The sequence below is a fragment of the Eurypyga helias genome, unplaced genomic scaffold (genome assembly GCF_000690775.1).
Source record: "Eurypyga helias isolate BGI_N326 unplaced genomic scaffold, ASM69077v1 scaffold22017, whole genome shotgun sequence".
Classification (NCBI taxonomy): domain Eukaryota; kingdom Metazoa; phylum Chordata; class Aves; order Eurypygiformes; family Eurypygidae; genus Eurypyga; species Eurypyga helias.
In genome coordinates, this window is record NW_010260087.1 from 13,576 (window position 1) to 26,115 (window position 12,540).

The 12,540-nt window shown below is 49.8% G+C and overlaps 1 protein-coding gene across 1 annotated transcript in view; it reads left to right on the forward strand.

Annotated features, from left to right (window-relative positions):
* Window positions 1-2,183: 2,183 nt before the first annotated feature.
* The window catches only part of MYT1 (myelin transcription factor 1), a 41,785-nt gene continuing 31,428 nt past the window's right edge, over window positions 2,184-12,540 (forward strand). Inside the window, 3 exon segments of the mRNA XM_010154933.1 lie at window positions 2,184-2,211; window positions 2,752-2,852; window positions 10,718-10,772. Of these exon segments, the coding sequence (XP_010153235.1) occupies window positions 2,184-2,211; window positions 2,752-2,852; window positions 10,718-10,772 (184 nt within the window).

Below are 12,540 nucleotides of genomic sequence, written 5' to 3' on the forward strand. Positions count from 1 at the left end.
TCAAGGGGGAGTGGATGCAAGTGCTCCTGGCTGTGAGCTTTGGCTGTCCCTGCTCAGTGCCAGGAGGGGACCCCAGGATGTGCTGTTCCCTCTGGGATCTGCTTCCCACAGGTAAAAACTTGCATTTAAGGAAATATCCTGCCTCTCTTCTTGGGTGGCCTAGGCAGGGGTTAAAGAAGTGTCCTTCACATAACAGCGAGCTGGGTTTCTGCTGAAGCCATGGTCCGGAGGGGAGGTGGAAAGGGCACAGCCAGCAGTGCAAGCCGATCCTCTCCGGAGACCAGATGCCTTTAAGCAGCACGGAACAGAGGAAATCTGATTCGTGTGTTGATGGAGCTGCCTTGGTCATCTGAACCGGGCTAGGCAGAGGGATGGGAGTGGGCAGGAAGGTGCTGAGCTGGTGTGGCAAACACACCTTTAGCCTGGCCGAGGCTCCTCACCCTGACACGCAGGCCCTTCGTCTCCTCTTCCTCACAGGGATGAAGGTGCAGGAGGTTGGGATGGGGCCCATGGGCAAGGGCAGGCTGGCATCTCAGGCCAGATTTATCGCAGCAGCTTCTGGAGCTCGCTCTTAGCCTGCAACTTAGCCACACGTGCGCAAAATGGGCCCAAAGTGGATACGGGTGTGTGCGTGTGTTTTTTGCTGCTTTTATCTCCTCACAGCTGAATCTTCTGACCTCTCCACCTTTCAAAAATCTTCTAAGCTATCTTTAGGGGTATTTTGCATCCAGGATCTGTCACTTCTGCAGTTTAAGCCGCTCTCTGCTCCTGTCCCTGTTGCCTCCCAGAGAGGATACTCCTGCTTTGAGACATGCTGCTTGGGAGAAGGATGCTCAGGGAAACATCTCCCTTCAGAGAAGCAGGCAGACTGCACTGTCCTATGTGTGTGCTATAGAAACATCTTTATTTCTTATTACTCGATGTTTTTCCCCCTTCTGTTCTCCTTTCTTCTGTCCCTTTCTAGTTTCTTTCCCACATTTTTCTTGGTTTTCATCATCTGCCTGGCCATCTGTGCCTCCCTGCTCCCTTTCCTCAGATCTTCTCCAAAGCAGAATAATGTTTCAGTAACCTTTCGGATTTTGTTTCCAAGCCCTGTGCCTTTCCTGCAGGTACAGGCTGGAACACAGTGCTTCAGACAGGGTTTGGAATGAAGTCTCTAACACATATGAAACCTAGAGAAGTTCTTCCAGCTGCCCTCCCGGCTTCAGAACAGCTCTGGTTTAGGACAGATACATGAAGGTGACTTTCACGGTCATCTATCTTAGGCACTAACTTGCATTGTACGTCACCACAGGATCGAATTATCCTAGTCTTTCAATGTACTCATTCTTGTCAGAGCACTGTGGGATGTACTGGTTGTTCCTTTAATGTCTTGTAGATAGAGAACGGACACAGGCAGGGGAGAAATAAATGCCCTAGCTATTTGCTGCCCATTCTCCTAAAAGCTGCTTACTGGCGGAGCAGATCTGAAGTTGCTCGGCTGGTGTTCCACACACTCAGTAAATTATCCATTGCTGGAAACAACCACCTTCCACAGGTTTCCTTTAGCATGTGTGAGCCTTCTCCCTGCTTTTTTTTGTCTTTGAGATCACCCCAGTAGTAGAAACACCAAGTGATGGAAGCACGGGAGCCTGTTCAGCAGAGGAAGCGAAGCCTCTGCCCTGAGCTCTTCCCCAGGCTGTTAGCAGCCCGAGATGAATGAGCGTGTAGCTCCTCACGTGTCACCTTCTGGGGGATGCTGCTCTTTTTCCTTTGCATTGGTGGCAGCAGGTGAATGGAGCAAGACTTGGAGAACAGGCAGTAAATTATTTGGCACTCGGTGAGGGAGCTGTGATTAAGATGCAAGAGGAAGGCTCACGGCAGTACTGCCCAGAGCAGCAACGGCAGATCCTCCATGCTGGCCCAGCTGCCACAGGTCCATGTGTGTGTGGCAGGGTCGGTGCTGACCCCTTGCAGATGTCTGAAGTTGTACTAGATGAAAGAAAAGTGCTGAGAATTCACTTGTAAAATATCTATTTCTCACAAACCCTCCCCATGGATGGAGGCTCCTCTCTGCCTGCTCTCCCTCGTTCCCAAAGCAGTTCTGCCTTTGGAACTTTAACTTTGAGACACTTGTTTTACACCTTCACTGTGTATCGCTGTAATGACCCACTCCCAAAATGCTGGTGTCACTGAGAGTTGTCATGGAAACTTGTGTAGGGACCTCACTCGGCTTTCAGTGAGGTCAGTTAATAAGTCCCATCCACTAATTTAGATGTGTGATTTTTTTTTTTTTTTTTTTTTTTAAATTAACTTCATCTTTGGAAAGAGAAGTGGGTGTAAGGGGGGAGCAAGGGCAAAGAAGCCCTTTGCCAGCTGCCATGGGTACCACGAGGCTTCTGGGCCAGTGCTGCCGGCTGCCTTGCCCAGCCCGCCAGTGACACTGTTAATAGTGTGTTTTCCAACTGAGGACCAAGCTGAGCAGCCCTGCAGCATGTTTGGGTAGGCTGGGGGTGCACACGGCTGCTCCTGCATTAGGTCTCCAAGCCTTCATTTACCTCAATTGCAAGTTCTTCATGGCTGGGGCTCTTGGCCTTGGGGTGGCACCATGGGGTCCCGCCTGAGGCATGGAGACCCTCAGGCAGGGTTTGCATGGCTATTAAAGAAAGCAGGCATGGAATAAATATTGCATTTTTACCTCTGTCTGATACTGCTGGTGGGGTGCTGGGCTGACACTGTGTCCTGACCCTGTGTTCTTCCTCCCCTCCCCAGAAAATGAGTTTCGGGGTGAGCTACTGAATCAGAGGTGGACCTGTGGAGAGAAGATCAGCAGCTGCAAGGGAGCCGCCAGCCTGCACGGCACACGCATCAAGGTGAGCAGAAAGCCCTCGGTCCTCCACAAACCTGTACTTTGTCAGTGTAGTGACCCCAGCCCCACGCACTGGCCACAGGACGAAGGCCACGTGCTGCTCCAGGCCTTATGGACCAGGTGGTCCTGGCGGAATGGAGCCTTTCCGGTACCCAGAGTGATGGGCAGGGCCTGGCATTCTGTTTCCTTGCTACAGCCAAACCTCCTGCATGGTGAATCCGGGCAGAGAGGGCTTCCAGCTGTCAAGATTTGGCTTTGAGTCCAGATATTTAAATTCTTGCCTTCCTCTCCGGTCCCATCCTTCAAGGGTGCTCAGATCTGGATATTTAGGTCAGTCCCAGGACTGTTTAAAATAGGCCCTTTCTCCAAGGCGCCGGCTGGTCGGAAGAAGCCCCTCGTACGCCAGGTGAAGCTGGGATGTCTTCGGAGGGGACAAGCGAGGCATTCATCCCCACCGGGACCCCCAGGCAGCTCCTGGGGCTCAACAGAGCCACTCATTTACTGCTGCAGCTGTGGCTCATGAAAGAGGTCCAGCCACGCTGTCAAACCTCCTGGCAGATTCACTGCCAGCCGATTAGGAAGCTTTAATTAAGCATAGAACTGAGATGCTCATTACACAAATGGCACTTCCTGTCCCATTTTTGCCTCTCCAGAGTGAGGCATGGTCTCAGATGGGTGGCTGGCCCCACCGGGGTGGTGGAGGAAGACTTCATCGGGTGACTGATGTGACCGACCCTTCCTGTATCCCCAAATAAACCAAGCCCTGGGAAAGCCCCAAAGCAGCAAAAGAACACCCTTAAAACTCATCTTTCTTCACTAACAAGCTGTCAGCTGCAAGCAGGTGTTGCCAGGAAAGCTCACACCTTCTTAGAAAGCAGAGTAAGCAGTTGTTGCTATATTTAAAACGAGCTCAATTAAGGCTTTTCTATTGAACTTGCCAAATAAGCACTTAGATTAGATTTAATAAGATTGTTGTATGTTAATAAAGCGATGATTACAAAAGGTAATACTCCCAGTACCTGGCGCTTATCTAGCGCTCTGACTCTGCCAGGCACATTGCTAATATTAACTGTTTCTTGCAACCCCCAGCTCTGCTTATCTGTGCCTTAACAGAGTGGTCTGGTGGCAAGAGGAGGAGGGAGGCGGCATCTGAGGTGGGAGCAGGATTTGGGGAGCTGTGGATTTTGGAGGTGGCAGTGGCTGGTTCTGTAAAGCTTGGTCGGTGGAGAGTCACAGCATGGGATGTTGAGGGTGTGGAAGGGCCGGATCCTGCGCATCTCTGGCTGCAAGGCTGAGCCTGAGGTATGTGAGTGAGCAATAGATGAATTCTTGTCCTTTGTTGTAAAAGGCAAATTAACCTGGAATAGGAAGGGAGAGGAGGAAGCTGGCTTTACTAAGGCTGTCGCCTGCTCTCTATGAGCAGTTTTCCCCAAGTGTTACTTTCAATCCATTTAGGCAAATTTAAAAATTACTTTTCTGCATATCGGTGCAGTAGCATATTTATTTTCTGCTATGTTTTCCTAAAATCCAGGTAGAACTTAGGATAGTTTAGGCCTGTATATTGTGTGTGTGTGGGTCCAGCCCTCTTATCTCAGAAAGGGGTGTCAATCCCTCTCCAACCTTCACGTCTGCACCACGTGCACACGCGGGCACTTGCATGTGTGCTCGCAAATACATATTGTACTTAAATATGGTTTTCCACGCCAGTTACGGCTCATAATCCACAGGACACGCAGCGGTGAAGGACAATGGGATGTGGGGCACGTTTACTTATTTATTTTTGCCTCTAAAGAAGTCCAGGCGCAGGATAAGATTTCACGTGACAGGTCTGAAATGAGATCTCAGTGTTGTGGAGAGGTGCTCTCTGCTCCGAGCCAGCTGAGACCGTCCGGATGGATGCTCCTGCTTGTGCTTGTCCTGGACCACGGTGGCCGAGGGAGAAATGAATCTTTCTTTCCCAAATCTTCTCTATTCCCCTGTGCCGTGGTGATGTAGTTGAGGTTTCTGGCTGCTGTTAGGACAGGTAGGGCTGATGTTGATGGGGTTACTGGAGCCCATCCCCTGCCCCAAGTGCTGGCTGCCACACATGTGCACATAGCTCACTTCAGCAGTCACCTCGCATTTCGCCTCTCAAGGATAATCTTTTGAAAAAGGCAGCTTATTACTGGGCTTGAAAACAAAGAGGTTGAAGAACTGAGATATTTCTTTCCCTCCCCTGCCCCTCCTCTTCTGTCATAAGAGCTGTTTGCATCTACGGGGCCACTTGGGTCTCCCAGCATGTGAAACGGTGTTTGGGTTGCACGTTGCAGCACTTTCAAACAGTCAAGAGGAAAGTGTATGTCAGCTTAAGACTACCGCATATGAAATCACCCCCCCAGCCTAGCGCCAGGATGTCAGCGCTGCAGAGGCTCACGGTACCACCACGGGATGCTCGGGAGTGTCGTTGCTAGTCCCCTTCACTTGGGTGCGGGATGCCTCTACTGCCCCAGAGCCTTAGCGCTCAGTAAGCGTTACGCTGGTGGCATTGGGGTTTTTTTTTTGGGGTGGGAGTCAGACCCTTGCTGCAAATGCAAACTGACAGCACAGCTTCAGAAGGATGTTTGTGACACAGCTGTATTTTTTAATTTGAGGTGGGTACGAGCTGCGGTTTTACATCTGAAGATGCCAAGGCAAAAATCCTCCCCCCGCTGACTCCAAGCACGAGAACATGGTACAGGGTGTCCTTTCCTGGAAGCAGTCAGAGAGCAAAAGGCAGACGGTAGTTTAGTCAGCCGAGGACGGGGCTCACAATAGGTGGAACGTCAGGAGGATTTAAATCAAGCAGCAAGGAAGACCCTAAAGGAAGAAGGGAGAAAAAATAGAAAAACCCTAACCTCAGAGTGTGGCTATAAAACAGAGTCTGGGAGCTACTATTGAGCCTTTGTAAAAAGTAGAGGCAGACTCTTCATCAAGGGTATTTCTTCCTCCAACACCCCTTGTTTATTTTTAAAAAAATTAACAGCTAGAGAAAGTTCAGCGGGACGAAGCCATCTTCATTTTCTGCAGTGACCGCTGATGCCCTGGCACTCTGCAGAGAGCAGTGGGGAGAGATCTGGAGACGCAGATCCAGGCCTGTCCACCCGTGTTCAGCCTGCAGCAGCCAAGGGGGAGATTCCTCACCCTCCAAAAGAAATCACGAAGGCCATTCCAACCCATCCTCACTGCCTGGGGCATGCCGAGGGGCAGTTTTGCTGCCTGGCTGTGATTTTGCCCTGTAGACCTCATCCATCTGAACCCTGGGGTTTGCTCCCTTCGTTGGCTTGTGCGGATAACGCAATCTTTTCTAAGGAAAGAAGCAGCAAACAGTGCAAAATAACCAATAAATTAATCTTCACTGGTGAAAGGCTGATGGAGTTTGCTGGGTCAAGGCTGGTGATGGTGAAGTTTTCCCACACAGCATCCTTCTCCCTTCCCTTCTCATCCTGGCTTTGAATCCAGCCCTGAAACAGGGTCGTGGGAGCTGGACCATCTCTGTCTGTGCATAGCCAGGGTAGAGTGGGGTCCTGCGTTCTTGGGGTGATCGGTACTGTCTTGTGCCTTGAGGAGCCAAAGAAATGGCTCCTTGGATCTGGAAGAGGGGAAGGACCATGTAGAAAACCACTTTTCAACACTTCTATAGGGAAAATGTAATTTCCTCTGGCATTTTCCTCCTCCTGCTTCACCTGCTGCTAGGCAAATTTAGGTTTTGGTTTTTTTAACTGAAAATAGAGGCTCGTTCTGTCTGTCCTCTAAAGCCCAGACACAGCTTCTCACAAATGGCATTTTGCTATATCCACAAATAAGCGCTGATGGAAGCACTGCTGCTTTCAGAGTAAAATAAATATTCCCCCTGAATCCTCACCTCCCTTTGTCCAGCTGAAGGCTGCTTCCGTGTGTTTATTTTCTGAGCTCCGTGGTGCTCTTGAATACATATAAAGTATTACCGCTGACTGCGGGGAATTTCAGCGTGGCCCTTAATGGTGTATTTGCATAGAGCTGTCAAAGCCCCGGCACACCTGGGCATCAGTGCACGGGAGGCTCCTGCAGTTTTATGTTAGAACCTCGCTCTCCTATTGGAAAAGAAATGTGTATTAAGATAAGAAAGAAGAAAACATCAACCCTGTAGGTACTCCATAAAATTAAACTTCAGATCTGCGCTGCCGTTCCCGGGCTGTATTGCTGAGCCTTGGCAGAGCCTACCATAGGAGTAGGCAGTGGAAATTCACATTGTGCTCAGCTTAAACTGCTTTTCAGGTTTATCTGTCCGAACCTTATTGATTTAGATTCGCAGCATGGGGGCATCGTCGGTATAGCTTGTATTATGGTCGTGGCAGGAAGCTCCTTAGTGCAGGGCAAACATGGGGTAAGAAATAGCCCCTGCACCACAGTGTCTTTGGGGAGAAGGTATAAAAAAGTGGCACCCAGAGAGATGAAGGGATGTTCTCAAGGTTACCCTGACCGTCAGTGGCAGAGGACGGAGCTGACTCCCGAAACGAGTACCCCGACACGCAGCGCAGGGTCCTTTTCCCTGCTTTGCCCTCTGGTATTGCGTTAACAAACCTGTTAGATGCTTATTTTGGTTTAATACGAGAGTTAACCCAGCGATAAGGTGAGGGGGAGAGGAATAAACCTCTGTCTCTTCCAGCTGCACTAACATGCTCTGAGGCTGGCATCGGGTGGCAATAATTTATTTCCAGGTTTCTTTTCAGGTTGCTTTGTTTTCCATTCAGAGTTAAAATAATCAGAGTGAAATCTGGATAGCTTCTCAGCCTGGCTATTATGGGAGCAGGAGAGAGAGCAAATGAAAATACCCCCTCAGCCGCCAAGACTGCAAACATGCACTATGTGACCTGAAATTTTGCGTTAAAACGATCTGTCTAGAGGGCTTCTCGCTGAGGCGGCGAACAACAAAGGACAGTGGTTTCATGGAACCTTCGTGCACCCGAGCCCGATAACCACGGAGGCTCCAGAAGCACAGTAACAGCCACGTCAGTTCATTCAAGTTGCCTGGGAGGGGCAGGGGCTGAGCTCGGAACTGGATCTCTTTCCTGGTGTTTCAGCACTTTGGTGGGAAAGATGATTTTTGAGGATGCCGCTGCTGTTGATTTAAGCTGAGAAAAGGAGCCTGATGGTAGAAAACAGAGTCCGGGTGTGCCGAGCCCACCCCATCCCTCCTGTGCTGCAAGCGAAATGCTTCAGATACACGGTGGTGGGGCCGTGTGAAGTTGTCTAGTCAAGTAATGGGGTCTTTCTTATGGAGAAAAAAACCCCAAATCTAGGTTTTTGTCAAAAAAAAAAAGGCTGCTTTGTACAGTGGGTCCTCAGCAAGGTTGGGTCTGTCCCTGCCTTAGGTGGCTCCTGTCCCCTTTGGCTATGACCGAGTTCCTGTCTTCCCAGTGTGTTTGATCCTGGCTTGAAGAAGTGTTGAAGGCAATGGGCAGAATGGCTTTATGAGGTGCTGTGGTGTAGTGAGGGGCCTGGACGTTAGCACAGACGGGATGCCTCATTTTTTGAAGACAAATGTGACATGAAATGGGATCTTCCCTATTTATAGACAAGGAGCTCGAGCCCTTCCTGCCTGCCTGTCCTTGAAGAGCAGGTTTAAGAAAATTGAACTTTTGCTCTGCTTTTCCCTCGCTGTCCCCATGGGATTTCAGGCCTATCTATTTTTTTGGAAACGGGTTCCACAGCCATCAGCTCCGTGGGCTGGCGCTGGTGCCCATTGCGCGTCCTGCAGCCTGCCCTCCTCTGCCTCTTTGAATAATTGATCTGCAGGCAAACCCCTATTGCCAAGACACCAGCCTGACGCGTGCCAATTCCCTGGGAGAACTGTCAAAAAAAAAATAGCCCTCTCTGAAATTCATTTTGGTTGGAGGCAGGCTCCCAGCAATCAAATGGATTAGTTGTATTGTCGGCGCGCGGCGGCGGCATTAGCTAGCTCGCTCAGCGCACGCCGGCGTTGAAAGGCTCATAAATGTAATGAAGTCCCTTTGACACCTGCTCCTCTCCACACTTTAAACGTGAGCCATTGGTCCGCAGGGAACCGGGGCTTTAAAAATAGAAATTATAGTAATTGTCTGCTGTGTTATTGGGAAGATTGTAATAAACGTGGAGCACAACACTGTGGTGCCACGAGCTGAATGCTGACAGGATGCATAAATTGCTTCAGGTTTTGATTCTTTTTTTTATTTCTTTTTTTTTTCCCCTCTCCAATCTCCCCATCTAACAAATCGCATAAATCATTGAGTGCTAATGCTGTGCTTCTGCAGGGTGGCTGTGAGAGGGGCACCCGGGGAAGTTTCATCCCTCCTTTTTAAGGTGTTTTCAGCCGCAGTGCCCCATCGTCTGGGGACCTCTAACCCCTCTCCCTGCCTGCCCAACCGCCTCCTGCCCTCCTCATCACCCCCAGAGCTCACGGGTTTCTGGGGCAGGGAAGGTGGGAGAGGCCCCAGACAAGCAGTGCACCCTTCAAGGGTGGTGGGTGAGGACCCCCAGCCTCTTCCGCTGGGGATGGCGAGCAGCAGCCCTCAGTTTTAAGGCACACGTGGGGATGTGGGGGCATATATCATGTGTGCATTGTCCCCACTGTCACTGGAGCAGCACATGCTCTGCATGTGTGTCCCTTCCTGCTCCTTAATCAGGGGGAGCAGCTGCTCATGTCCCCCCCTTCTTTCAGAGTGTCAGAGGGTTGGCTGTGGAGTCTCTTCATTTTGGGATGGCACGGGAGCTGGTTGCATCCCTCTCCCAGTGGGACTTGTAGAGGATGCTCCAAAGAGAATTTGCTTTTATTTTGTCAAATCCCGTTTGGGAATGGTCCTTTCCCCCTCTCTGCTTCTTGTTATCCCAGGAGGAAAAGTCCCAGACAGTAACACTGCAGTAAAACCCAAATCATCTTGTCCTCAACCTACTAGGCTACAATTCATATCCCTGCTCCCACCCTGATCCTGCTCACCCCCTTGGCATTTGCAGCCAAACCACCTGCCTGCGGAGAGAGCATCTGTGTCAAGGGGAAGATGTAAAACCGGCTCTTTGACCGCTTAGCAACTTCCTTGACAAGTTTCATGAAATCCCATTTCTATTGTTCTGGCTGAATCTTCTTGTCCCAGGCCCCTGCTTTTCCTTTTCCCACCTCCAGACACAGCGATTTCAAAGCTCCCCCACCCCGACACCGGGGTGCGGGTGCGGAGCCTGTGCTGCACCCCGGAGGTGGCTGCACTTCAGCCTTCCGTTACCTTGTGACACGTTGTGATGTTTAATTAATATCAAGCACTTTGAAGTTCCCGGTGTTACTTATTCATGCCCATATTCCCCACAGGCCCTCCTGTTTGATGTCCGCGTTGCAGGGGTTATTTTGATGCAACCCTCTTTGTGTCAATTTAAGCAGAGACAGGAGGTTTTTAAGGCATTACACGCGGAGTTGCCCTTCCTGGGCACGAGATCAGCTCGGCTGCATGTTCAGAGATTTCTGAATACGTGCCAGCTCCTCACCCAGCTGCTCACAGCACTTTGGTGGTGTCAACCCAGAGAAATCAGTTCTGCCCTTAACAAGTGGTAGCTTGGACGTAGCCGTTTTCCATCACGGGCCGTCACACCTGTGTGCTTATCCCTCTGCGGTGCCTGACCAGCAGAGAGTCCTTGTTGAGTCCCAGGATGTGGAAAATTGCGAAAATTGCTAAATTTGTGCACAGTGGGTTGAACAATAAAATCAGCGTGAGAAATCTGTGCCTCAGAAACTCAGGAAAGCTTTCCCTGCCATCCGGGTGTTTACACAGAGCAACAACCATGTGAGATTGTCCTTTAACAGTAATTTTCTTGTTATCTTTCAACAATTATCTTCTCTTTCCATTCCAGATGAGTTTAGAAAATGACGATAAGAGAGCACGCACGCGATCGAAGTCTATCAGAGGTGAGCAGCTGGTTATCCCGCAGCGCGGGGATGTATAGACCCGAGCTCCCTACACTTTGCTTGTTCCAAATAGGCTTTGATTTTTCAGGCCCAGGCTTAACTCTTTAAGTTATGCTCACTGCCCATACCCCAACCCCACTACAATTTGACTACAAACCTGGAAAACTCCCAACCACAAATCATTACAGGTCTTCATGGTACTTAACTCTCATCCCCTACACCCAGGAGAAGAGAGAAAAAAATAAAAGAAAAAAAAAAAAAAAAAGCAAGGCCCTCTGCATGCTTTGTGTTAGGGGTTTGCAATCACTGGAGCTTCAGATCAGCTCCCGGGGCTTTCATCACGCACACGCTGCCAGCGGCTTTGAAGTCGCACATCTGAGCGTGCCTGGCAGAAGCCGCGCATGCTGGAGAAGCAAATGGGGCTGTCCCCCGGCAGGGACGTGAGGACAAATGACTTGCTCATGCAAAGCTTGATTGCTATTTATTTTCCGACTCTAAATAACCGTGCAGGTCTTACTTTGCGTGCTTTATCTCCGGGAGAAGGCGAGATGCTCTGATACAGAGCACAGGGTGTCACAGCGTGGTCCCGTGGCCACGGGGGTTGGTTACAGACCGGCCTCTTGTTGTCGTTCCTTTTTGTGGCCATGGATTTGATGGATTGCAAAGGTGTCTGGAAGCCTCATCTGGAGGGATGAACAAGGCTGGCTGAAAAAGTGTGGTGTCTGCAAGGACTGCAGCTGTGCTGGACCACCTTCCTTTGCCCTCACCCACCCTCCTCGCTGCTCCTCTCAGCATCCGCATCTTTTTAAAACCAAACCAAACCCCAGATGCTGCCAACTGGGGTGAATCGAGCTCAGATATTTGGGTTTCATTGCTTTGTTGCACACACGTAAAGGTGCTCGCTCAGGTTGCTAAGGAGAGTGCCCTGATTCTATTTATTTTCTCGCACCCTGCCTCCCCCATGCTCGAATCTGGGTTTCTTGACGTGAAAAGGTAATTTATTGCATACGCCCTGGGACTTGCCACTGCCTCCAGTTTGTTGAAGCTTGTGAGTCACCCCACTGGGAGCTGGATCCCAGGAAACCCAATTAGCTCAAACAAATTGAGCAAACGTGTTATGGTTTTTTAGCCTGGGCACTTTTAGACTTGTGTTGTGGGCTTTTTTTCCTCCTGATTATTTGGATTCCTGGCTGGATGTAAGATTTCAGCAGCAATGAGTCATTGTTGTATGTTGTTATTGTACGTAGTGGGCTGTCCTTTTATTCACAGGTGGGGAATAATCCCTAAAAACCCTATAAACTATTGCTTACCCTAAAAGCCAAGCAGCACATGCCCTACCATGTGTCTCAGCGTAGGCAGGGGCTCCCACATCAGTCTGGTGTGACAAGGGGAGGACAAAAATGTGCCTGTCCCTGTTGATAGGTAAAAGGTGAATGTGGCCATTGCAACAAAACAGTAGTGAACTGTGTAAAAAAGTAACTCTGGAGTGTATTTTAAAGGCAAATATAGAGAAGAAGGTATGAGAAAACTCGGTCTTTACTTAAAAGGGTTTGAATCATATGCATTTGTAGCTCTGTTGACTTTAAAGTTGTCATATATTTAGAGAGACGGGTAGTCTGATGCTGCAGGCATGCACTGATGTGCTTGAAATCAAGCACCGACAGAAGGATTTAGAGGGCAGGATTGTGATTTACTACAGGCAGGCATGCAGTAAATGAGGGCAGGATAGGCCTACCATTTCTTTCCCAAACGGGATGCCTGAGGAGGC